Source organism: Muntiacus reevesi, chromosome X (genome assembly GCF_963930625.1).
Source record: "Muntiacus reevesi chromosome X, mMunRee1.1, whole genome shotgun sequence".
NCBI classification, from domain to species: domain Eukaryota; kingdom Metazoa; phylum Chordata; class Mammalia; order Artiodactyla; family Cervidae; genus Muntiacus; species Muntiacus reevesi.
This window is the reverse complement of record NC_089271.1, coordinates 16,254,891-16,281,749: the sequence shown is the minus strand read 5'-3', so window position 1 is coordinate 16,281,749 and position 26,859 is coordinate 16,254,891. Positions and strand designations below refer to the sequence as shown.

General features: G+C 37.6%; 1 protein-coding gene across 3 annotated transcripts in view; it reads left to right on the top strand.

Moving 5' to 3' along the window:
* The window catches only part of SCML2 (Scm polycomb group protein like 2), a 113,150-nt gene that overhangs the window by 15,391 nt on the left and 70,900 nt on the right, over window positions 1-26,859 (top strand). For all 3 annotated transcript variants that reach the window (XM_065916114.1, XM_065916112.1, XM_065916113.1), the window contains exons 2-6: window positions 7,202-7,247; window positions 9,714-9,782; window positions 16,259-16,329; window positions 17,163-17,397; window positions 21,799-21,887. In XM_065916114.1, coding sequence (XP_065772186.1) covers window positions 7,226-7,247; window positions 9,714-9,782; window positions 16,259-16,329; window positions 17,163-17,397; window positions 21,799-21,887 — 486 coding nt within the window. In that variant the 5' untranslated portion in view covers window positions 7,202-7,225. The remainder of the gene's footprint in view (window positions 1-7,201; window positions 7,248-9,713; window positions 9,783-16,258; window positions 16,330-17,162; window positions 17,398-21,798; window positions 21,888-26,859) is intronic.

Genomic DNA, 26,859 nt, shown 5'->3' with positions numbered 1-26,859 from the left:
TCCCCTTCCCCCTTTGCCATATTTTAAATTCCACATACAAGTGATAACATAGGGTATTTGTCCTTCTCTTTCTTACTTCACTTATTATGATCATCTCTACTTGCATCCATGTCACTGCAAATTGGCATTATTTTGTTTATTTGGTAATTTTATTTTTAGTTATCTGAGAAATCCCAATATTGTTCTCCATAGTGGCTGCACCAACTTAACATTCCCACCAACAGTGTAGGGGAGGATTCCTTTTTTCCACACCCTCTCCAGCATTTGTTATTTGTAGACTTTTTAATGATGATCATTCTGACCAGTGTGGTTTTGACTTGCATTGTACTTTTGATTTGCATTTCTCTGATAATTAGTATTGTTGAGCATATTTTCATGTGCCTACTGGCCATCTGTATGTCTTCTTTGGAGAAATGTCTATTAATAAAGATCTTCTGCCTATATTTTGATTTTTTTTTCTGTTGTTGTTCAGTTGTATGAGCTGTTCATGTATCAGCTCAGTTCAGTCGCTCAGTCATGTTCAACTCTCTGCGACCCCATAGACTGGGACCCTGCAGCATGCCAGGCTTCCCTGTCCATCACCAGCTCCCAGAGTTTACTCAAACTCATGTCCATTGAGTCAGTGGTGTCACCCAACCATCTCATCCTCTCTCGTCCCATTCTCCTGCTGCCTTCAATCTTTCCCAGCATCAGGGTCTTTTCAAATGAGTCAGTTCTTCGAATCAGATGGCCGAAGTATTGTAGTTTCAGCTTCAGCATCAGCCCTTCCAATGAATATTCAGGATGATTTCCTTTAGGATGGTCTGGTTGGATCTCCTTGCAGTCCAAGGGACTCTCAAGAGTCTTCTCCAACACCACAGTTCAAAGGCATCAATTCTTCCGTGCTCAGCTTTCTTTACAGTCCAACTCTCACAGCCATACATGACTACTGGAAAAACCATAGCTTTGACTAGATGGACCTTTGTTGGCAAAGTAATATCTCTGCTTTTTAATATGCTGTCTAGGTTGGTCATAACTTTCCTTCCAAGGAGCAAGCGTCATTTAATTTCATGGCTGCAGTCACCATCTGCAATGATTTTGGAGCCCAAAAACTAAAGTCTGCCACTGTTTCCCAGTCTATCTGCCATGAAGTGATGGGACCGGATGCCATGATCTTAGTTTTCTGAATGTTGAGCTTTAAGCCAACTTTTTCACTCTCCTCTTTCACGTTCATCAAGAGGCTCTTTAGTTCTTCTTCATCTTCTGCCATAAGGGTGGTGTCATCTGCATATCTGAGGTTATTGCTAGTTCTCCCGGCAATCTTGATTCCAGCTGGTGCTTTGTCCAGCCCAGCGTGTCTCATGATGTACTCTGCATATAAGTTAACTAAGCAGGGTGACAATATACAGCCTTGACATACTCCTTTTCCTATTTGGAACCAGTCTGTTGTTCCATGTCCAGTTCTTACTGTTGCTTCTTGACCTGCATACAGATTTCTCAAGAGGCAGATCAGGTGGTCTGGTATTCCCATCTGTTTCAGAATTTTCCACAGTTTATTGTGATCCACATAGTCAAAGGCTTTGGCATAGTCAATAAAGCAGAAATAGATGTTTTTCTGGAACTCTCTTGCTTTTTTGATGATCCAGCGGTTGTTGGCAGTTTGATCTCTGGTTCCTCTGACATGGTACATGGATTTATTTATATAGGTCTTCAGGAAAAGTATATATAAAAGAGTGTGTATGTGTGTATCACTGAGTCACTTTGCTGTACTGCAGAAATTAACAAATACTGTAAATCAACTACAATTAAAATAAAGGGGGGAAAGAAGATAAAAAATATTTGTTTTTAATTATTTCTAAATATACTTTTACCTTCTAGGATTTACAAAATCACTCAACTAATGGGAACAGTTGATACCAGTCGGGATTAAGAACTCACTTGTGGAGATTTTCGAGAAGAACATAGGAACCTGGGTTTATCTTCTGTGTGTGATTCATCCCTCAGTTTTTTGAACTGAATCCTTTGTGTAGTAATGGGATTTACTTTAATGTAATTCACAAGGTTTTGCTTTCTGACTAGAGTTGGTTAACTTCCTTTAGTCCCTACCTGGATTGTGGCTCATCTCCCTTTACTTTCTGCTTCGATTCAGCACACTTTATATTTTTCACTTTTTCTTTTTCACTGTTAGGCTGTAGTCCTTAATTGACAGTCTTCTCCACAGTGGTATCAAATATCCAATCCATTTAATTATTTCAGTCTGACTTTCAGAGGAGCGATCTGGGAGGGAAAGGTAATACTTTGCAAGTTGTCTGTGTATGCTTGGCTCCTGAGAGACTGTAGAGGGAGATGAGAGCCCAGAAGGAACCCGAGCAGCTTCAGCATTTCATAATCAAGTAGACCAGGCAGGATCTTCTTTAGGGTTAACTCATTTTGTGCCCTCAATCTGAAATTCCTCTCTGTCCTCTCTGCTCATTTTAATGTTTACCTTTAAAGAACCAGTTTACACACCACTTCCTCTGAGAAGCCTTCTTTTTTTTTTTCAATTATTTTTATTAGTTGGAGGCTAATTACTTGGCAGCTTTGCAGTGGGTTTTGTCATACATTGACATGAATCAGCCATGGAGTTACATGTATTCCCCATCCCGATCCCCCCTCCCACTTCCCCCCCAACCCGATTCCTCTGGGTCCTCCCAGTGCACCTGGCCCGAGCACCTGTTTCATGCATCCCACCTGGGCCGGTGATCTGTTTCACCATAGATAATATACTTGCTGTTCTCTCGAAACATCCCACCCTCGCCTTCTCCCACAGAGTCCAAAAGTCTTTTCTGTACATCTGTGTCTCTTTTTCTGTTTTGCATATAGGGTTATCATTACCATCTTTCTAAATTCCATATATATGTGTTAGTATGCTGTAATGATCTTTATTTTTCTGGCATACTTCACTCTGTATAATGGGCTCCAGTTTCATCCATCTCATTAGAACTGTTTCAAATGAATTCTCTTTAACAGCTGAGTAATATTCCATGGTGTATATGTACCACAGCTTCCTTATCCATTCATCTGCTGATGGTCATCTAGGTTGCTTACATGTCCTGGGTATTATAAAGAGTGCTGCGATGAACATTGGGGTGCACGTGTCTCTTTCAGATCTGGTTTCCTCAGTGTGTATGCCCAAGAGTGGTATTGCTGGGTCAAATGGAAGTTCTATTTCCAGTTTTTTAAGGAATCTCCACACTGTTCTCCATAGTGACTGTACTAGTTTGCATTCCCACCAACAGTGTAAGAGGGTTCCCTTTTCTCCACACCCTCTCTAGCATTTATTGCTTGTAGACTTTTGGATAGCAGCCATCCTGACTGGCGTGTAATGGTACCTCATTGTAGTTTTGATTTGCATTTCTGTGATAATGAGTGATGTTGAGCATCTTTTCATGTGTTTGTTAGCCATCTGTATGTCTTCTTTGGAGAAATGTCTGTTTAGTTCTTTGGCCCATTTTTTGATTGGGTCATGTATTTTTCTGGAATTGAGCTGCAGGAGTTGCTTGTAAATTTTTGAGATTAATCCTTTGTCTGTTGCTTCATTTGCTATTATTTTGAGAAGCCTTCTTTTATTGATATATTCCCAGTTAATAGTGCTCCTGCTTTCCTGAAGAGCCTGTGTATTGTCTTGCTTTTTTCGATAACTGTTTGTTAATATGTTTTTCCTACTGGATTTATAGCTCTTTCATAGTAGATCGTGTATCTTCTATCCAAACAGCATCAAGCATATAACAGGAATTCTGTAAATATGGTTATATAAATAACCAGATCACACATGCAAACAGATGGTGGTAATGTAGAAAGGAACAAGAAAGGCTTCGAGAAGGAGCTTGCATTTATGTTGGGCACTAAAGGATGGATAGGATTTCCAGAAGCAGAAGAGGAGGAAAGGGTGTCCCATGTAGATAGAATAACATGATGAGTTTTGGGCTAGGCCACAGGATAGTTATAGGTGGTAGATAGCAGGTAGCTTTGAAATTATGAGGGGCTTTAAATATGTCCCAACAAAGATTTGTTCAATTCAGTAGTCAATGAGATTACTAAAGTAGGAGGGTAATTTGGGCAGAAAACAGTTCAGACAATGTATGACATTGTGTATTGGGTAGTTTGGGGTGGGGGTAGACCCTTGTGGTAAGACCAGTTAGGGTGCTATGGTATTAGACCAGGCAGGAGCTAATGAGGGTGTAAACCAGTTCATGGCTTCCCTCTTCTCTGGTGGCTCAGCAGTAAAGAATCCACCTGCAATGCAGGAGACTCCGGTTCGATATGTGGGTTGAGAAGATCCCCTGGAGAAAGAAATGTCAACCCATTCCTGTATTCTTGCCTGGGAAGTCCCATGCCTGGTGGGCTACAGTTCGTGGGGTCACTAAAGAGTCAGACAGGATTTAGTGACTAAATAACAACAAAACCGGTTAATAGCAGGGGAAAGGGAAATGAGAGAGCACATATTGGCCACTGATTGAATATGTGAGTGAAATAAGAGAGCTTCAATAGTCATAGCTGTGGTCTTAAGGCCAAACACCTGGAAAATAGTGGTGCTAGTAAGAGAAACAAAAATGTTAGAGGAAGCAAGTTTTGGGAAGGTGATGCTTGAGTATAAATCTGTTGAGTCAGAGGTGCAGGTGATGTTCTGCGTGGCTTAGAGAACATATTCCCCATAGGCTTCCTTTAAATAACAAATTACCTTCTGTTACTTACATCATCATGTTCTGACTTACAGGCACACGGAGTAGTGAGAGGTAGCTATCCCTTTGTCACGTTCAATGTTTCATGTACTTTTTCTTTTATAACACTCAATGTGTTTTGTTCATGTGCCTCTTTTTGACTAAAGAGTCAAGGACAGTATATTATTTATCTTTTTTTGTAGAGTGCCTGGCATATCAAGGACATGCAGAAAAAGTTTGAATTAATGAAAGATTTAGTGACTCAAAATACAGAGACCTTTTAACAAGTAATTATCTTATTAGAAGACTGGCACTTCTTACAGGTTTCATCAACACAGTTAATAATTCTTCCACCTCTTGGTAACATGGGCGTAAGTCAGCTTTTGGGATAGTTGCTAGTTTGAATCTCAACTCTCCTAGCTTACCATCTGCTCTTTTTTTATTCATTTAACCATAAAATTTAACCTTTTAAAGTGTACAATTCAGTGGTTTTTAGTGTATTCATAAGGTTCTACAACCATCACCACTGTATAATTCTGTAACATTTTCCTCACCTTAAAAAAGAAACCCCATATTTACACCCATACCCATTAACAGTCACTCCCGAGTCCCTCTTCCCCCAGCCCCTGGCAACTACTAATCTACTGAACTTATTTTTATTCAAAGGAAAGAGATTAAAATGATCTAACTCTATAGCTGATTTCTTTTTTTTAACCTTTATTTTTTTCTTCCATTTTTACTGATATAATTGGCATGATTTGACTTCCATACACCATGAAATGGTTATCACAATAAGTTTAGTGAACATCCATCATCTCCTAAAGGTACAAAATTAAAGAAATAGAAAACAAATTTTTCCTTATGATGACAACTCTTAGGATTTATTCTCTTTCATATGTAATATACAGCAGTGTCAATTATATTTATCACATGGTACATTGCATCCCTAGCATTTATTTATCTTATAACTAGCATTTATTTATCTTATTTGTGCATTTTGACTGCCTTCAGCCAATTTCTCCTTCTCTCCCCCCAGCCCCTATACTTCTAGTAATGACAAATCTGATTTTTTTTTTTTCTGAGTTTGTTTCTTTGTTTTTAAAGTGTAATTGACCTACAACACTATGTTAGTTTCTGTGACACAGCATAGTGATTCCAGATATCTGTACATTTCAAAATGATCACCAGGATAAGTCTATTTATGATCATGATCTGTTATCATACAAAGATGAAAGTGAAAGTGAAGTCGCTTAGTCATGTCCAACTCTTTGTGACCCCATGGACTGTATAGTCTGCTAGGCTCCTCCATCCATGGGATTCTCCAGGCAAGAATACTGAAATGTGTTGCCATTTCCTTCTCCAGGTGATCTTACCAACACAGGGATCGAACCTGGGTCTCCCACACTGCAGGTAGACTCTTTACTGTCTGAGCCACCAGGGGCCCGCTCACTCCATACAAAGATACTGTATAATTATTGACTGTATTCCCCACACTGTACATTTCTTATCTGTGACTCATTTATTTTGCAACTGGAAATTTGTCCCTCTTAATTTCCCTCAGTTTTCTTTCTCCCAACCCCTTCCCTTATGGCAACAACCTGTTTTCTGTATTTATGACTGCTTTGTTACATTTTTTTAGATTCCATATATAAGTGAAATCATACAATATTTGTCTTTCTTTATCCACCATACTTCATTTAGCATAATACCCTCCCAGTCCATGCATGCTGTTGCAAATGGCAAGATTTTATTCTTTTTTGTGACTGAGTAATGCTCCACTGTGTATATATACCCCACATTGTCTTTATCCATTTATCTGCTGACGGATGCTTGGGTTGCTTCCATACCTTGGCTATTGTAAATAATGTTACAATGTTTACAATACAAGTGAGCATGGGGCTGCATATATATTTTTGAATTCGTGTTTTTGTTTTCTTTAGAGAAATACCCAGGAGTGCAGTTGCTGGATCTTGTGGTAGTTCTATTTTTAATTTTCTGAGGAATCTCCATACTGTTTTCCACAGTATCTGTACCAATTTGTATTCCCACCAACAGTGCATAAGGATTCCCTTTTCTCCATATCCTTACCAAGACTTGTTATTTGTTGTCTTTTTGATAATAGCTGTTCTGTGAGATGATATCTCATTAAAGTTTTGATTTGCATTTCCCTGATAACTAGTGATGTTGAACATCTTTATATGTGCTTATTGGCCATTTGTGTACCTTTTTTGGAAAAATAATATTTTCAGATCCTCTGCCCATTATTTAATTGGTTTGTTTTTTGATGTTAAGTTGTATGAGTTCCTTGTATATTTTGGATATCCACCCCTTATTGGGTATATTATTTGCAAATTTTTTTTTTTTACCATTCAGCAGGTCACCTTTTCAGTTTGTTTAGTGTCTTTCACTGTGCAGAAGCTTTTTCATTTGACGTAGTCCCATTATAGCTGATTTCTAATAATACCACCCTGCAGACATGTATTATGTTAAAAGGAGGCAGTAACTGATTTTTCTCCTTGTAGGAAAGCACACCAGAGAGAGATACCATGGGGCAGACAGTGAAAGAAGGTAAGATATACTTGTCTAAAGATGATACTTTTAGTCAATCATTTGAAATTTTAGTATCTTTTGGTAGACTGAATGTTTAAAAAAAACTTTTTTGAAAAATGAAATTAAAAAGAAAATGAAATGAATGGAAGATGTCAGTTTAGGTGCTAAGAATTGGGGTTTTAGAACTGAATAACTATTAAAGGTAATCTTGTTTTTCCTTCTTAGTTTTGTAAATGAGAAAACTGACACTCAGGGAGGTTAAGTGAACAGGTCATATAACAATCTATGACAGCCAAGATCAAAATCCAGATTTTCTTACTTAAATATGGATGTTAAAAAAATGCTTCATCCTGTCCTGCTCTAGTGAGAAGTCAGCTCACTGTCCCATGAGTGTGTCACAGTCATTTTCACTCTCTGTTTTGAGTTGTATTTTCTTTCCCATAATATATTCTTCATATTTTTGTTGTCCTGAATCCTGTTCCTCCTTCAAGACCCAGTTTAAGTTCTCTTTCTCTCATGACTTTTACTCTGGCTGCATGCTGAATGTTGTGCTCTGCTATTTCTGTTTTTGTCAAGTGTATTAGTTTAGTATAGTCTCTGTACCTAGATTCTTAGCTTTCCTTGAACAGGAACCAGGCCTTTATAATTTCATTTTCTTCTCTGTTAGAAAATACTACTGTAGAATTATTTAGTAAATATAAATGTGTACTTACTTTATATTAGTCAAATTATTTAAATAGAAAGTAGCCCATACATCCCTCTTGAGTGTTCACATATCTTGAAGAGTCAATCATAACCAGAAAGTAGATCTGATACCTTTAATGGTACACCTGGCATCCTTCCTATATTCTTCTTTAAGAAGCATGTCACTTAAAAAAAAAAAAGAAGCATGTCACTTGACAGTTCAAGTCTCAGTAAGGGTAAAATAGCACTAGATGGAAACATACCATGTTATTAAATTCATTGGTTCATAACGATACTAAAAAAACAAAACAATGCTTATTGGTCATCTGTGGAGTATGGTGGGGATACAATTCATTATTTTGAAAACTAGAAAATAAAGGAGAAATAATAAAGCATTGACTGTGACTTCCTTTTGTGGTCTCTACCTCAGAGCAACTGAATGGTTGAAGAGGGGAGTTTTCTCTCATAGAAGTTTTCTGGCTAATAAAGACAGGATGATAAAATTAGAATACCTCCATTATGCGACCTGGAGAAGGAAATGGCAACCCACTCCAGTACTCTTCCCTAGAAAATTCCATGTAGCCTGGTGGGCTACAGTCCATGGGGTTGCAAAGAGTCAGACACGACTGAGTGACTTCACATTATGCGACCATTGATGAGCTAATGGATCTAGGCTGCTCATATCACAAAAGAGAACTAGGTATATTAGGAACCTCCTGTGAGAAGTACACACCACCACCTATGAAGTCATTTTCTCTCTTCCTTGCAAAAAAGCTAAACCTGAATCTGGTTAAGCTCTTCTGGCTTGAAATAGCTGTATCAATTTAGAGAAACTATAAGGACCAGAAGAACCCAGTATCATGAGGAAGTAGCAGACTACAGACTGGAAAAGTCTGAACTGATATCACCAGCAAAATTATTGCTAGAGGAAGGGAAAATAAACAGAGGAGGAGGAGCCTACAGATCAAAAGAAATTTAAGAAATGTACCTACCACTGTCTGTATGGACTTTATTTGGGTCCTGATTGAAACAGATATATTTAAAAAATTTAAGACAACAGGGAAGTTAAGAAGAGTGACTGCTTATTTGATAATATTGAAGATTGTGGTTAGTTTTTCAGCATAATAATCATGAGTCATTTAAGAAATACATACTATAATAAATGTGGATGAAATATATCTTAGATTTGGTGAAGTTCCAAGGTCCAGTGCTGTTTGAGCTCCTCAGCCTAGCACAGAGAAAAACTTTTCCTAGTCTGTTGAAGGACAGGGAACCCTGGTGTGCTGCGGTCCATGGAGTCACAAAGAGTCAGACACAACTAGGTGACTGAGCAACAACAAACAGTCCATTGAATTACATTGTATTCTAGCTTCTCTGTTGTTTTAAATTCTCAAAAGTATGCAATTTATTGCTGGGACACATTAATCTGAATATTGTAAGGATCAGCTCAGCTCATTTTGGTTTGTTCATTTATTTAACAGATGTTCAAGAATGTTCTGTGTGCCGAGTCCTTTTCTGGGCACTGAGGATAAAAAGTAGTGAATAAGAGACAAAATGAAAAAATTTCTGACATTTTGGAGCTTACATTTGAGTGAAATGAGACATGCAATAAACAAATAAACAAATTATAAAGTACATTATATATTAGAAAGTGAAGTCCTATGCAGAAAGTGAGGATATAATTATAAAATTGAAACTGGTTCCTATTAGAAAATACAGTTTAGGTTTTTGTAAGTACTCTTTCAAACTGTTGCTCTGTTCTTCTGGTATTGCTCACTATTTTCTTTCTTTTTTTTAAAGAGTCAATGGATGTAAAGAAGGAGAATCAAGAGAGAGCTCCTCAATCAGGCACATCTTCTGTGCAAAATGGTAGGTTTTAAATTAGTTCAGTAGAACATATATTTCTTCTTCGCTCAGTGTTAGTATGAACTCTTTTCTTATTGCTTTTGGTATAATCTATGTATAGTAAACTCTTGTAAATATAAAATCTAAGCAATTGGAAAGACCAAAAAGATAGTATTTAATTTTGAAAATTTTACTTTGGCTTCACATAGAGAGGGATTAAGTTAAAAGATAACTATGTATTTCAGTGCAGTTTTGCCAAAGTAAAGATATCTAGTTATTAATTACCATGTATTACCAATTTAAAATAATTTGATTTTTAATAAAAACCTTTCTAACACTAGAGTCAGTGTGAATGTCTTTTTTGATGGTCAAAAGACAGTCATGTGGATTAAAGCTTAGGCATTTGGGGGATCTGACAGACCTCTTCTAGAATCTTAGCCTCATTTTTTACTAGCCTTGTGACCTTGGGCAAATTACTCAAATGTTCTTAGTCTCTCTTTTCGCCTGTGTAGCACAGGGATAATAACTACTTACTCATGGAACTATTAGAATTAAAGAAAAGGAATGTAAAGCACCTAATATACTGCCTAAGCTTGTAGTAAATGTTCAGTAAATGTTAACTTTATTGTCTGAGTTATTAATTCATGTTTTAAGCTTTTATTGTTAATAGCATGTGTATAGCACTATATCAGAGACGCAGGAGATAGACTCTGACCCATTGCACCTGCTCTTATGGAAAATGAGGAAATAAGTCATACGCAGACAAAAGGCTAAATTAAAAAAAAATACAACAGCAAACTTATTGTGTTTACCAGCGATTTCCAGGCAAGTCTCTTGCCCCTTGTGTTTCTGTTGTACCTCCCCTGCAGAGCCCCACTCTTGGAGTAAGTAGTTCATCCATGACTTTCTGTTCCTATGAAAAGATTGCCTGTAGTGGAGTCATTCTTTATTACCGTAGCTGGGTCCTCAGTGTTTCCTTACTTCTCTTTTTCATTGGCCTTACTTGTTCCTCAGCTCTTCCTTCCAGTCCCCAAAACTCTCCAAGGAAATGGAGGCTGTTAGGTTAGAGTACTCTTCCTCATCCTTACAAATTCCTTTCCATTTTTTAATATAATAGTTTTATTGAGATATAATTCACATACCATACAATCTTCCCATTTAAAGTATACAATTCAGTGGTTCTCAGTAGTGTATTCCAAGAGTTGTGTAACCATCACCATGATCAGTTTTAGAATATTTTTATCACCCTAAAAAGCAACCCTATTACCTAGCTAGTAGTCACTTTCCATTTCCTCACAGTGCCTCTCCCTAGGCAACCATTTACCTTCTTTCTATCTCTATAGATTTGCCTATTCTGGAAATTTCATGAAAATCAATTTGAAGAATATATCCTTAAAAGTTGAAACTAGTAACTTTTCAAAATTTTCAAAACTCTGATTAAAAATGAGATTACTTAGTCAAATTTACAGACATTTGCAGAAATTTCTCAGAGTCCTGACTCTAACATCTTATTTTAGAAATCAGTGAGTGACTACTAGAAGGTAAGCTCCAGGAGAGCCAGGGTATTTGTCCGTTTTCTTAACTGCTGCATCTGCAGTACCTAGTATAGTGCCTGGCAGATACTGGTGACCTTCTGTGGGAGTCCAGTAATGAATAAGACAAACACAATTCCTCTGATCTTTGAGCTTGCGTGTGTGTGTGTTCAGTTGCTTTGAGCTTTGGTAGACATTAAACAAATGTCCAGTTATAGTTGTGGTAAATACTATAAAGTAGTGGGTGCTGATCATTCAGCTGAGAAGCTTCAAGCTCTAGATACTTTCCTCATTTTCTTTACATAGCCTCTGAACTCAAGCCTAGCACTGGTGGAAGACATTATGATTCTGATTTACTCTGGAGAAGAATAGGGGGCCTCATAGATTATGTTCATTTTGCTAAAAGGGGTTTGGGCTAGTGTATGAACTAGAATAGATTACAAGTCAAACAAGAAGGACCACAGACATGTGTAAGCAACAAGCAGATCACAGCATTATGTACATCTGTCTCAAGAAAAGGCCTATCAGTTCCCAGGGCTCTTTTCTGAAAGAGTAAATCCCCACCCCCCCAACCCTAGCTGCTCATCTGTCAATGAGGATAAAAATGTAGAGACAGATAGGGACTTCAGGCTTGTCTGCTACTTTCTGAACTATTTTGGTCAGGAATTCTCACTGTGGTATTGTAGATGTATCAAATCTAAATTAGTAAAGCCTTTTGCTATGTGTGTTTCCACTATATTTTTGGTAGACTGTTATCATATGGGCATCCAAGCTGAATAGTGTTGTGGACTAAGAATTTTTGCCTCATGAACAAAGAAAAAAATTAAGGTTACATTAACTAGCAGTGCGATAGAAAGCACTTATATTATATAGCACTGGTATAAAGGATTTGCTAGCTCAAATTATAGCCCATTATTGCCGGGAGAAATATCAATAACCTCAGATATGCAGATGACACCATCCTTATGGCAGAAAGTGAAGAAGAACTAAAGAGCCTCTTCAAAGTGAAAGAGGAAGAGTGAAAACGTTGGCTTAAAGCTCAACATTCAGAAAACTAAGATCATGGCATCCGGTCCCATCACTTCGTGGCAAATAGATGGGGAAACAGTGGCTGACTTTATTTTTCCTGGGCTCCAAAATCACTGCAGATGGTGACTGCAGCCTTGAAATTAAAAGACGTTTACTCCTTGGAAGGAAAGTTATGACCAACCTAGACAGCCTATTAAAAAGCAGAGACATTACTTTGCCAACAAAGGTCCGTCTAGTCAAGGCTATGGTTTTTCCAGTGGTCATGTATGGATGTGAGAGTTGGACTATAAAGAAAGCTGAGTGCCGAAGAATTGATGCTTTTGAACTGTGGTGTTGGAGAAGACTCTTGAGAATCCCTTGAACTGCAAGGAAATCCAACCAGTCCATCCTAAAGGAGATCAGTCCTGGGTATTCATTGGAAGGATTGATGTTGAAGCTGAAACTCCAATACTTTGACCACCTGATGCGAAGAGCTGACTCATTGGAAAAGACCCTGGTGCTGGGAAAGATTGAGGGCAGGAGGAGAAAGAGACGACAGAGGATGAGATGGTTGGATGGTTTCATTGACTTGGACATGGGTTTGGGTGGACTCCGGGAGTTGGTGATGGACAGGGAGGCCTGGCGTGCTGCGATTCATGGGGTCTCAAAGAGTCGGACACGACTGAGTGACTGAACTGAACTGACTGAAGACACAAATGGTGATAGAATATTTTAAACATTGTCTTAGATTAATTAAGTATTTTCCAGTGTCACTGAAAAATTTAACAAATGTAACTGGTTTGTGGAAAAGTCTTAAGTTCTTTGAGGTCTAATTGTGAAATAGCTTTGATTTCTCAGTTATTATTTCCAATTTATACTCCTTTCATCCTGGTATGGTGGCTCTTTAATTACATCCTAGTCAGATTTTTTCCCCCCATTCATGTTTTGTTTTCTTCTTTTTTTTTTAATGCTCTCCAAGATCATATGGTGGTAGAGCTTCAGTTAGAACCTTGGGTCTCTTGATTGTCAGGTTAGTGCTTATGAGGTCACTGAAGTAACTTGGTCAGTTAAATTTTGGAGTCATGGATGTCAATTTTCACTTTTAATATAGCTATCCAGTATTCCTAAGTTTAGGCACAACTATGATGTTTCAGTTCAGTTCAGTTTCTCAGTCACGTCTGACTCTTTGTGATGCCATGGATTACAGCACGCCAGGCTTCCCTGTCTATCACCAACTCCTGGAGCTTACTCAAACTCATGTCCATTGAGTCAGTGATACCATCCAACCATGTCATCCTCTGTTGTCCCCTTCTCCTCCTGCCTTCAATCTTTCCCAGCATCAGGGTCTGTTCAAATGAGTCAACTCTTCACATCAGGGGGCCAAAGTATTGGAGCTTCAGCTTCAGCATAAGTCCTTCCAATGAGTATTCAGGACTGATTTCCTTTGGGATGGACTGGTTGGATCTCCTTGCTGTCCAAGGGACACTCAAGAGTCTTCTCCAACACCACAGTTCAAAGGCATCAGTTCTTTGGTGCTCAGCTTTCTTTATAGTCCAACTCTCACAGCCATACATGACCACTGGAAAAACCATAGCTTTGACTAGATGGACCTTTGTTGGCAAAGTAATGTCTCTGCTTTTTAATATGCTGTCTAGGTTGGTCATAACTTTCCTTCCAAGGAGCAAGCGTCATTTAATTTCATGGCTGCAGTCACCATCTGCAGTGATTTTGGAGCCCAAAAACTAAAGTCTGCCACTGTTTCCCAGTCTATCTGCCATGAAGTGATGGGACCGGATGCCATGATCTTAGTTTTCTGAATGTTGAGCTTTAAGCCAACTTTTTCACTCTCCTCTTTCACTTTCATCAAGAGGCTCTTTAGTTCTTCTTCATCTTCTGCCATAAGAGTGGTATCATCTTTGTATCTGAGGTTATTGCTATTTCCCCCGGCAATCTTGGTTCCAGCTTGTGCTTCATCCAGCTCGCATTTCACATGGTGTACTCTGCATGTAAGTTAAGTAAACAGGGTGACAATATACAGCCTTGACATACTCCTTTCCCTATTTGAAACCAGTCCGTTCCATGTCTGGTTCTTACTGTTGCTTCTTGACCTGCATACAGATTTCTCAGGAGGCAGGTAAGGTGGTCACATGTTCCCATCTCTTGAAGAATTTTCCACAGTTTGTTGTGATCCACACAGTCAAAGGCTTTGGCATAGTCAATAAAGCAGAAGTGGATGTTTTTCTGGAATTCTCTTGCTTTTTCGATGATCCAGCAGATGACATTTAGTTTTATGTCATCTTTACTTTATTTCACTAAGTAGTACATATTTATCAAGTTATTTATATGCATACTACTTCGGTTAGTTCTCCACAATACCTTATACCATATGTATTACTTTCCTCATTTTATAGATAACGGAACTGAGGCCGTGAAAATGAAGGGACTTGCTTAGGGTCACTGGCTAGTAAAAGGCAGAGTTAGACTGAAAAAAAGCATTTTCGTGTCAAGAGCCTGTGTTCTTGACATTTTGTTGCATGCTCTTCAGCGCTGTGGTAGTGCTTGCTTTACATGATATGGAAGCAGAATTAAACCCCGCATTTTTTTTAAAGTGGAAAAGTCTCTAAAAGGGTATATACAGTGTTATGAAATGACATGCTTAATGCCGTATGTACGTACACATATTAAATGCATAATTACATGTAACAGTGATATTCTGAATGTTGCTCACATTTCACATCAGCTCACATTTCTTCCTCACTGTGTGGTTGGTAACTTTACCTTGGTATCCTGCAATCAGCCATGGTGGTGGTATTTACAGCACAGAAATCTGCAAACACTACCAGTTCCAGTCAGGCGTTTTGTTTGTATTTTCTGGAAAACTGGCTGTTAAACATTTATCAGCAGTGTGTGAGTGTGTGTGTGTGTGTGTAAGTGGAACTGTTACAGCCTTTGAAGAATGTATAAGGGACTAGTAACACATATTCCCCTAGGGACAGAACTGTGAAACCCTAATATTTTTATAGTAAAGAGATTAAACAGGGAGTATAGAAAAAAAATCATGTTTGATGAGAATTAAAGTTTATATGAGTTAATAGTACCTTTAATACTGCTGTCAAGTCTTTCAGGGCATTGTGACTGACACAGTGAATTGAAGTGTCCGGGAAAAGTGTACTGCCTTCTGACCTTTACTTCTAGCATTATATGTCATCAAGACTGAGAGAAAGAACAGAAAGAGTTTGCAGAAAATATAGATTGTTAAAACAATCTGTGTATAGTCATTGCACTGATGACTGGTTTCTGCTTTGTTCTGCCACCATATTCTTGACACCCTGGATGGAGATCTAATAGTCAATTGAGAAACAATGCTGGTTCTTAGAGTTTTTCTTTCCATAATTAATGCTTTATTTCTGCTATGCCACACACCTTTAGATCCCTGTGAAAAACAAAGAAACAACTTCAGAGTAATGGGATGAAATGATAGACATATTTTGAGTAAATTTGTATTAGAGACATATGAGTAGAATTTGCTATTACTCTATAAAAAGTCCTTTAGTTGTTTCTAGAGTTCACATTTTTAGAATCACTGTGATGTAATCCTTATTACATCAAGACAATCTGGATTATCATTTATATCAGAACCATTATTATCAGGAAATGGTCTTATTTTTTATTTCCATGCTGGTAGTCAAATGAAGAAGTTTGAATCTGTCCTTTAAGAAGTATTTCTTTAAAGAGATATGGAACTAAAATCCATTTTATTTCTGAAAGTTAGTATACATATTATATATGTTTAAAAAAACCCTGAGAATTCTCTGGCAATCCAGTTGTTAAGACTTGATACTTTCACTGACACGGGCCTGGGTTTGCTCTCTGATTAGGGAACTAAGATCCCACAAGCTATGCTGGTGGAGCCCAAAAATAAACCAAAAAACCCACCTATTTTTGTATGTTTTTTTCCAGATGATTTTCAATGGGAAAAATACTTGGAAGAGACTGGATCTTTAAGTGCTCCTTCAGAGTATTTCAGACAGGTATGCCAAAATTCTGTAGATACCATGTTATATTTATTTTTGTAAACCATTAACTTGTTGAAGGGAATCTGTTATTGTTAGGTTCTATTAGTGTGAAGCAATCGTGGGATTGTGGCAGTGCTGCTTAAGAACCAGATGGTCTCTTTGCATTCATTGATTAAGAATTTACTTCATGTCAGGTATACTAAGCTCTTATGACTGCCCATCTGGAGGGAAAGACAGCCATGTAAATAATTAATGATAAAAAGTGTGATAACTATACTGGAAAGGGCTCACAGAAGAGGTCCTATCTGAGGTAATTGTAATGAGGGGAAGGATATTCCAGGCAGAGAGAACATCCAAAGGAAAGAGACATGGGCGTAAAAGAACCTGAGTGTTAAGGGATGGTATGGGTGGCTGGAGCACTAAGTAGGTAGAGGTGATAGTATGGGAGTGAGGTTAAAGTGTGGTGGCTTTTAAACTATACTGACTGTTTGGACTTTACATTAGGCAGTGGTGAGGTGCCTTTTGGCTTACTTTAGGAGGAAAGGCCTAATCAAATTATTATATTAGAAAGGCACTCAGGATGCATTTTAGAGGTTGTATTTGGTTTGCCTGGAAGTGGGCAGGTGAGTGACAAGCAGTGGGCAACCATGTCAGGCTGTGTGTCAAGCCAAGGAGAGAGTTTTTCTTAACCCTTTTTGTTAACCCTTACAACTTTCACTTTGTTCACCAACTGTTGCAACTGTTACTTAAAATGTTCCTCATGTATTCTGGTAACATAATTGACCATTGATTTTCCTACAGTTAAAGAGTTTTAACAGAATTTTATTTGTATGTGTTTATGTATATAGTCTAAGATTCCGCCAGCTAATGACTTCAAAGTTGGCATGAAGTTGGAAGCCCATGACCCTCGCAATAAGACTTCAGTATGTATTGCTACAGTTGTTGGAGTTACAGGTGCCAGGCTGCGTTTAAGATTGGATGGTAGTGATAACCAAAATGACTTTTGGCGGCTTGTTGATTCTCCAGACATACAGCCTGTTGGGACATGTGAAAAGGAAGGGGACTTACTTCAGCCTCCACTGGGTAAGGATAAACAGGTTTAAAACAACATATTCTTGCTAATGTAATATTCAGTAGAAATAATTTCAACTGACCTTTTAAAAATCTCTTTTCCTGGGCATTCTGGCAAACAGATGGTCAGGTGGTTACTGTGGAGAAGGTTTGAGAAAGTAACTCAGTACCATATGTTATAGAGTTTCATTTAAGTACATATTTGGCATGTGTGTGGCTAAAGGTTCCCCACTCCAGAGCAAGACTCCTTCTGCCTTAAAACTTGAAATGTCAAAAGAAGCTCTACTAGATTACACATGCAGATTCAGAAACCCTACTGGGGGAGAAGTCTGTAGCATTTGATATGAGTCACTTCCTCCCTCAGTATTGTCTAATGAGCCATTCATCCTTTTTGTTATGGGGATTAGCACGGTAGAAGGAGATGATTTTACACTGGGACTCCAGTGTCAGGCTTGGGAATTTCGTTACACCTGTGTGGGAAGAAATCATAGTGAGAGGGGTAGGAATCAGTATCTTTAGGTCTGTGTAAAGGAGGAGATTGATGGGACTCTTCAGCAAAGGTTTTTAATATAAAACTCTTGATTTTGACCAAGTTTTTAAAAGAAACAAAGTACATGACCCTAATTTTGCGCAAAAATTTTCTGTTTTAATACTTTGGTGTACCATGGTATTCTGTAGAATGTAAGTATTTAGTTTATTACCTACACATTCTGAGTGAATGGTGGGTATTGGTTTTTGTTTCTTTTTTACAATGCTAAAAATGAAAATGCTCTATTATAATGCACAGTGAAAGAATGAACTTTTTTTTTGTCTCCAACTAGTGAAAGATGCTGTGAGAATAAAAAATTTAAGACAGTAATAACTATTCTTTTTAGCAAGATCATTTTATATTGTCTTTGTTCTAATGGTTAATTAATACTAACTTAGTTTAAAATATTTTTAAAAACTAATCAAGTATGTGTTATTCCCAAGAAGATGGTTTAGGATATGTGTGTTTTCTGCTTTTCCCCTTTTCTTCATAACATTCACATTTTTTGTTGCTTATTTTTATAATATTTCTTAAATCATACAGACTTCTGTAACAGATATACATTTGAGGCTTAGTGCTTCCCTGTTTGGGTTTTATTTCTCTGTTGACAGTATGCTAGTATGTGCTTGTATTTTGTTTAAAGGAAACATAGCTGTTGTGATTGTCAGCATTTCAGACACATAACCAAATTTATAGTCATTCTTTTTTCAAATTACTTTTAGAGTTTATTAATTAAAAATATGAAATATATAGCGATACATGCTGATTAGTATGTATTTTGACACCACATAATAAAAAATACAATTTTTGCCAACTTGCTCATGAGATGCTTTTGAATAGTTTAGTTTCCATTTTAATATAACACAACTTATATAGTTTTACTTTTTAAAAGGTTTGTTTATTTAAATGTTAAAGGTTCTTATTTAAAATTATTTTTTTAAGTTTTAACAAGCATGGAGAAAAGTGTACAGCTTTTCTAAATGAACACACTTGTATAAAAACCAACACCCAAATAAAGAAAGAGAACATTGTCAGCACCCTAGAAGCCCCATTCCTGCTGATCCCCAGTCATATCCTCCTCCTTTCCAAAGGTAACTACTGTCCAGACTTCCTAATAGCATGAATTTAGTTTTAGCTGTGCTTGAATTTTTTACATGCACTTTGATCTGTGCTTGACTTTAGGCGATTCAGAATTAAGGAAAATGCTAAATTAAAGAAAAGTCGTGGTACCTCATGTAATAGGATAAGATGCAGGTTAAGAGAAAGGCATAAGGATCAGAGAATGATTGTCATGCACTTTTCTAACCATAGTGTGGAGAATCCATGCTCTGGATAACTATTTAATATTAGGTATCACTAGTAATACTGATTTATTTTAACGGAGTGTGAAACAACCCTTTACAATTCCCCAGCAGCAATTATTTTCCTAGTCAGATTAAGGGTGTTTTGATACATGATTATTATAAAATGACTTTCTGTATGAACTTTCTTGTATATTTTATCTTATTGATGGACCCATTGGCAATGTGATTCATGTGCCTCTCTATCTTAATTCATGTATTCATCAGGGATACATGCCAAGTTCTCACCAACCAATTCTGGCAACAAGGCAGGCAAGTATTGCATGTAACAGATTGCCCCCAGAAAATAGTAAAGCTAGCAGACTCCTGCTGCCTGCTGCACATGCCACATGCTGTGATAGTCACCATTAATTGATGAAATCTCTAGAGAATACACATGTTGAGTCTATTTTGATAGCATTTGATACAAATCCTAATATAAGATCATTTAGTGTGTGTAGGGATTGCTAAAGTGAGAGCTGTCTTTTTTCCCAACTTGATGTATGAAAAATTTCAAACATACAGAAAAGGTGAAAGAATTTTCCGGTGAACACCCACATACCCACTACCTACATTCTACCTGTTATCATTTTGCTATACTTGCTTTATTGCTCACTTCCCTTTCTGTCAGTTCATCAGTGAATTATATTTTTAAATGCAGTTCAGGATAAGTTATTGACATCAGTACATTTCCCCTAAATACTTTAGCGTGCATATCATTAACTAGAGTTCACTGTTTATTTACAGTTTGTTTTTCTTTTTTTTTTTTTTTCTTTAAATTTTATTTTATTAGTTGGAGGCCAATTACTTCACAACATTTCAGTGGGTTTTGTCATACATTGACACGAATCAGCCATTGAGTCACACGTATTCCCCATCCCGACCCCCCCTCCCACCTCCCTCTCCACACGACTCCTCTGGGTCCTCCCAGTGCACCAGGCCCGAGCACTCGTCTCATGCATCCCACCTGGGCTAGTGATCTGATTCACCATAGATAATATACATGCTGTTCTTTTGAAACATCCCACCCTCACCTTCTCCCACGGAGTTCAAAAGTCTGTTCTGTACTTCTGTGTTTCTTTTTCTGTTTTGCATATAGGGTTATCGTTACCATCTTTCTAAATTCCGTATATATGTGTTAGTATGCTGTAATGTTCTTTATCTTTCTGGCTTACTTCACTCTGTATAATGGGCTCCAGTTTCGTCCATCTCATTAGAACTGATTCAAATGACTTCTTTTTAACGGCTGAGTAATATTCCATGGTGTATATGTACCACAGCTTCCTTATCCATTCATCTGCTGATGGGCATCTAGGCTGCTTCCATGTCCTGGCTATTATAAACAGTGCTGCGATGAACATTGGGGTGCACGTGTCTCTTTCAGATCTGGTTTCCTCGGTGTGTATGCCCAGAAGTGGGATTGCTAGGTCATATGGCAGTTCTATTTCCAGTTTTTTAAGAAATCTCCACACTGTTTTCCATAGTGGCTGTACTAGTTTGCATTCCCACCAACAGTGTAAGAGGGTTCCCTTTTCTCCACACCCTCTCCAGCATTTATTGCTTGTAGACTTTTGGATAGCAGCCATCCTGACTGGCGTGTAATGGTACCTCATTGTGGTTTTGATTTGCATTTCTCTAATAATGAGTGATGTTGAGCATCTTTTCATGTGTTTGTTAGCCATCTGTATGTCTTCTTTGGAGAAATGTCTGTTTAGTTCTTTGGCCCATTTTTTGATTGGGTCATTTATGTTTCTGGAATTGAGCTTCAGGGGTTGCTTGTATATTTTTGAGATTAATCCTTTGTCTGTTTCTTCATTTGCTATTATTTTCTCCCAATCTGAGGGCTGTCTTTTCACCTTACTTATAGTTTCCTTTGTAGTGCAAAAGCTTTTAAGTTTCATTAGGTCCCATTTGTTTAGTTTTGCTTTTATTTCCAATATTCTGGGAGGTGGGTCATAGAGGATCCTGCTGAGATTTATGTCAGAGAGTGTTTTGCCTATGTTCTCCTCTAGGAGTTTTATAGTTTCTGGTCTTACATTTAGTTTTTCTTTTGAGGTAAAATTTACATACAGTGAAATGTACCATCATAAGTGTACATTTACTGAGTTTGACAGAAAACTGTCTTTCTGAAAGGAAGTAAGTCAGAGGCTCTGAGGAAAAAGAGGGGCTGGTAGTTTTTTACAACCTTTTTACTCTGCATGTGTAGTGGTTGGTGGGGAATGGAAGCTCTCCTGGGTTTTGAATTGGATCTCTCCTAGTATTCTGGCCTATTCCCAGCATATATGTGTATGTTTGTGAACCCTAGCTAGTGACTTTTTTAAAATGAGAATTTCTACCCCCCACTATAGCATTCTTGTCTAACAGTATAGTGGATACAGTAGCACTGACTGGAGGGTGCATCTGCTCCTGTAGCCCATTTCCTGTGTTCCTCGATAAGAAAGTCATTCTTTGGAGGAGAATGGTAAATGGAACTTTTTTTATGCCAACTTGCTATAATATCACAGAGAGGCTTTTAAAAAATACCTGCTTTATTTTATAAAATAGGGTACCAGATGAACACATCATCTTGGCCAATGTTCCTCTTGCGAACACTGAATGGATCTGAAATGGCACCTGCAGCATTCTTTAAGAAGGTAAGAAAGATGTTATAAAAAACTTCCATCAACTGGGCTGTGTTTTTTTTTTTATTGATTTAGTGGGGATTCTTAAATGCTTTGTCTTCTCTAACATGTGTATCGAAAATACTTTGCAAACTGCTTGATTGGCAAATGTGTTAGTCTGCTCAGGCTGCTGTAGCAAAGTACCACAGACTCAGTGGCTTAAAATAACTGAAATTTATTTTTTCACATTTCTGGAGGCTAGAAGTCCAAGATCAAAGTGTCATCAGGGCTGGTTTCTGGTGAGGTGTCTCTTCTCAGCTTATAATCTAAACTGTGTCCTCACATGGCCTCTGCTCTGTGCATGTGGTGGAAGGAGAGCAATCTCTGGTTTTCCTTTCTTTTCTTGTAAAGAAGTCCTGGGCTTGGAGCCCCACCCTTATGACCTCACTTAACCTTTATTACCTCCTTAAAGGCCCTGCTTCTAAATACACTCACATTGAGAATTAGGGCTTCAGTTTATGAATTTTGAAAAGATATAGCTCATTTCATAACAGTGGCTTAAACAGAAGTTTATTTTCTCACTTTGACTCACTCATGCTTCTTGGTTTATAGACAGCCATCTTCTCCTCTTTGAGTTTTTACATAAGTTACATATCTGTGTCCTAATTTCGTCCTCCTAGGACACTGGTCATATTAGAACCCACCATAATGACGTTATTTTAACTTAATTATCTCTTTAAAGACCCTATCTCCAAATACAGTCACATTCTGAGGTATTGGATGAGGAATTAAACATATGTATCTTGGTGGGATAGGGGGTGAGATACAGTTCAGCCCATAACAGTGAGTCATAAAAAAGGCTCAGTTTTCATCACTCAGTAGTCAAAGTGAATTAGTACCTCTTTCTTGACCTCATACAAATGGGTACTTTACTGGAAGCAGATGTTTGTTATTATTTTTTATTTACATTCAGAAGTGAAACTTCTCAGTTTGCAATGTTAGTCATCTCTTTGATATTAGAGAAAATGATGGGACAAGAAAACTTGAAAGTTGTTTGGACAGATTTGGTTGCAGAAGTAAAAGAATGTTAAAAACAGTCATCAGAAAGAATTTTTTTATAAGGAAATACTTGTTATATAACAAAGAGGGAAAATTCCAAAAATAGTTTATGCTCTTGAGAAAATGTTGAAAGAGAGTACACTGTGTTAAGAAACTGAGTGAAAGCTAAGTTTTAGTTAAATTATGGGTCAAAATATCTCTCACTCTGTCGTCATTGTTTTTTCAGTCACTTAAATTTTATTACAGCCATTTGTATCAGGAATGGTAAACATTGATTATAGTTTTAAAACCTTTTCAAGAAGATTAGATATACAAAGATGTGAAATGTCAATTGATATGATTTCTCCATTGCAGAGAAAAATTCCTTGAGTACAGCTTTGAGCAGCATGAAGTGCTATAAGTGGGCTTGCCTTACCAGCAAGGGGCACAAGTGAATGCAGTCCTTTTGGGCACTGTGTAAAGCGTATTTGACGATAGCTAGTTAACAAAAGAGATGTTACAAAACAAAGTAGTCTTTATTAAATACTCATTATCTTAGACTGTGGCTTTAGAAAAGCCATTGGATCTATTTTAATTATCGAATTGTTTTATTGGCTAGTCACATGCCACATGTCACTTACATTGTGTTTTTCATTTTTAAAATTATAAAAGTAATTTATCTTTGTGTGTGTGTAGGAATCAAGCTATATCCTTAACTAAAGTGGAAAATGTGTCCATTTGTCCCATTCATTCCTCCATTCTACTCTTCTCTCCAAAAAGTTCTTCATGACGTTTATCTGTGCATTTACAAACATATATGAACTTTTATTTTTTAAATGTTAGTTGGAATATATTCTATGATTTAGTTTTTCCCCTGAAGTGTGTATGCTTTGGAAATTTCCATTTTGTTTCATACATATTTTAGGTTGTATTGCTCTCTTCTGTGGTATGGATTACCATAACTGATTTAACTTCTCCTTAAGGATTAATGTTTAGGTTGTCTCCATATTCTTGTTTAAATCATCTACAGTGGACATTCTTGTATAGAACTTTTTATATAAGTATGAATGGCTGCATTTTTATTAATAGAAGTAGAATTCCAATGTCTTTCAAGTGGTGTTGAAATATATTGTTAAATTGCACCTAAAAAGAGTGCTCCAAACTATTCTCCAGTATTAGTGTTTAGATATATTCACATTCCCATACCTTTACTAGCATTGAATATTATCCATCTTTTAAAATTTGGTGAATCTTTTTTGGAGGTGGGAATGGTAATGGTATCCCATTGTAATTTGTATGGAAGTAATTACCAGTGAAATGGAACTTTCAAAATGTGTTTAATGGCCTTTTATTTCTCTGTGAATTGGCTGATTATAGCCTTTGCCTGTTTTTCTATTGAATTTCTTTTCTTACTCTTACTTACTTGTGGGTGCCCTTTTCAGCCAAGCTTGAAACTTGACCAGGAGCCACGTTAAATCCTCACTCCTTCTTGACCCTGCGTTCTGGATAGCCGATTAATTAGGAAGGCCCGCCTACTTAGCTTGCTAATTATTTCTTTTTTGTATCTCTTCCTCCTACTTATTACCACTCCTGCAGGCTTTTCTCTTGTCTGGACTATTCAACTAGCCTTATAACTGCCTCTAACACTCTTACCCACAACGCTAGAAATATCTGATACAAAAGCCATACTGCATTATTCCATGCTTAAAATTCCTTTGAAGTTCCCATTTGCATTCAGGATGAAATATGTTTGTTAATATGGCCTTTAAGGTACCCTGTGATGTGGTTTACAGTTGCCACTTCTTGCTCTGGATCTTAAGTTCTAAATTGCTTGTAATAGCCTGTCTATACCATATTCCCCTTTTTAAAAGACTGGTTATTTATGGTTTGCTCCTATTTTTCTTGCAACATTTGTCTCAGGCATTAAATCCTCCAAGATACCTTCCCTAATTTCACCTATTCTTATACTTCTGTAGCACTTTGTGCATATGTCAGTCTTTGTAGATATTGGATTATATTATTATTTTCACTCTCTCTTGCTTCCTAGACTATAGCTCCTTTTGAGAAGTTAATATGACTTTGTATTCTCATTGCCTATCCTAGGTCCTGGTACATACTTATTTGTTCAATGAATGAAGAAAGAATGAGAAGTACAGGGAGGTGAATACTTAAGAGAGGGAGAAGATGAATTTAGTTTTTCACTTGTTGAGAAGTGCCTCTGGCAAGTTTGAGGAGGAATGACTACCACCAGACATTGACATAAAGTATTTAGAATTTAGAAATAAGATTTGACTTGGGTACATGGATTTGGGATTTTTTAGCTTAAATGGTAGTGATAGAAGCCTTGAGTGTGAATGAGCCAGTTCAAAGGCAAAACAGAGAAGGAGAGAAGAGTGTCAAGTTTAGAACCTTGAGAAATACCCACTCACCTTTATAGTATATAAGTACCCATATCAGGAACTTAGTAGAGGTCAGTTAAAAGGAAAGCTGATTCTTGACTGTTTTATAGAGGAAGTTCATCTATATTGATATAGATATATTATATCTATATATATTGTTATATTAGCAAGAACTGAAGACCAACTGAAAAGTGTCCTCAGAGTTAAGTTTGTAGTCCTGAAGGCAGGATATTGTTAGAGTTCATTCCTAATGGCCTCAGTTTACTCTGAAATGGGAAACTGACAAAGGCTAGAGGGGAGGATTCATACATAGACTGAAAGTCTACTCTATTCTACCTCCACCAAGGCAGAGAGCTTACTCTGTGGTTGGGGAGAAAGTCAATTAACAAATAAAATAATAAACATTTAATGACAAAACATTGGTCTTAAGACAAATGATAAAGGTTTGGAATAGCTGCCATATGGGATGAGAGAGGGATCGACCTAGGGACATATGACAGTATTTTGGAGGGTTCACCTGAGGACGAAGTCTAAACATGTGTAGCACTGCATGTAATACGCATGTGGGAATTTTCTCCAGCAGTGCTCAGCAGCTACGTTTAAAAAGGTAAAGTGGAGGGTGATACTGAAGTAAAGTTTGGAGATAATATAACCAGGACAAGGGGATAAGTTGGTTTGGGGTGCTGAGAAGAAAGTGGTGATGTGATGCTGTGTAACCATCTGACCTGCCTCTTGAGAAACCTGTATGCACGTCAGGAAGCAACAGTTAGAACTGGACATGGAACAACAGACTGGTTCCAAATAGGAAAAGGAGTACGTCAAGGCTGTATATTGTCACCCTGCTTATTTAACTTATATGCAAAGTACATCATGAGACACGCTGAGCTAGAAGAAGCACAAGCTGGAACCAAGATTGCTGGGAGAAAGATCAATAACCTCAGATATGCAGATGATACCACCCTTATGGCAGAAAGTGAAGAACTAAAGAGCCTCTTGATGAACATGAAAAAGGAGAGTGAAAAAGTTGGCTTAAAGCTCAACATTCAGAAAACTAAGATCATGGCATCTGGTCCCATCACTTCATGGCAAATAGATGGGGAAACAGTGGAAACAGTGGCTGACTTTTATTTTCCTGGGCTCCAAAATCACTGCAGATGGTGATTGCAGCCATGAAATTAAAAGACACTTACTCCTTGCAAGGAAAGTTATGACCAACCTAGACAGCCTATTAAAAAGCAGAGACATTACTTTGCCAACAAAGGTCCGTCTGGTCAAGGCTATGGTTTTTCCAGTGGTCATGTATGGATGTGAGAGTTGGACTATAAAGAAAGCTGAGCACAGACGAATTGATGCTTTTGAACTGTGGTGCTGAAGACTCTTGAGAGTCCCTTGAACTGCGAGGAGATCCAACCAGTCCATCCTAAAGGAAATCAGTCCTGGGTGTTCATTGGAAGGACTGATGCTGAAGCTGAAACTCCAGTACTTTGGCCCCCTGATGTGAAGAGTTGACTCATTGGAAAAGACCCTGATGCTGGGAAAGATTGAGGGCAGGAGGAGAAAGAGACAAC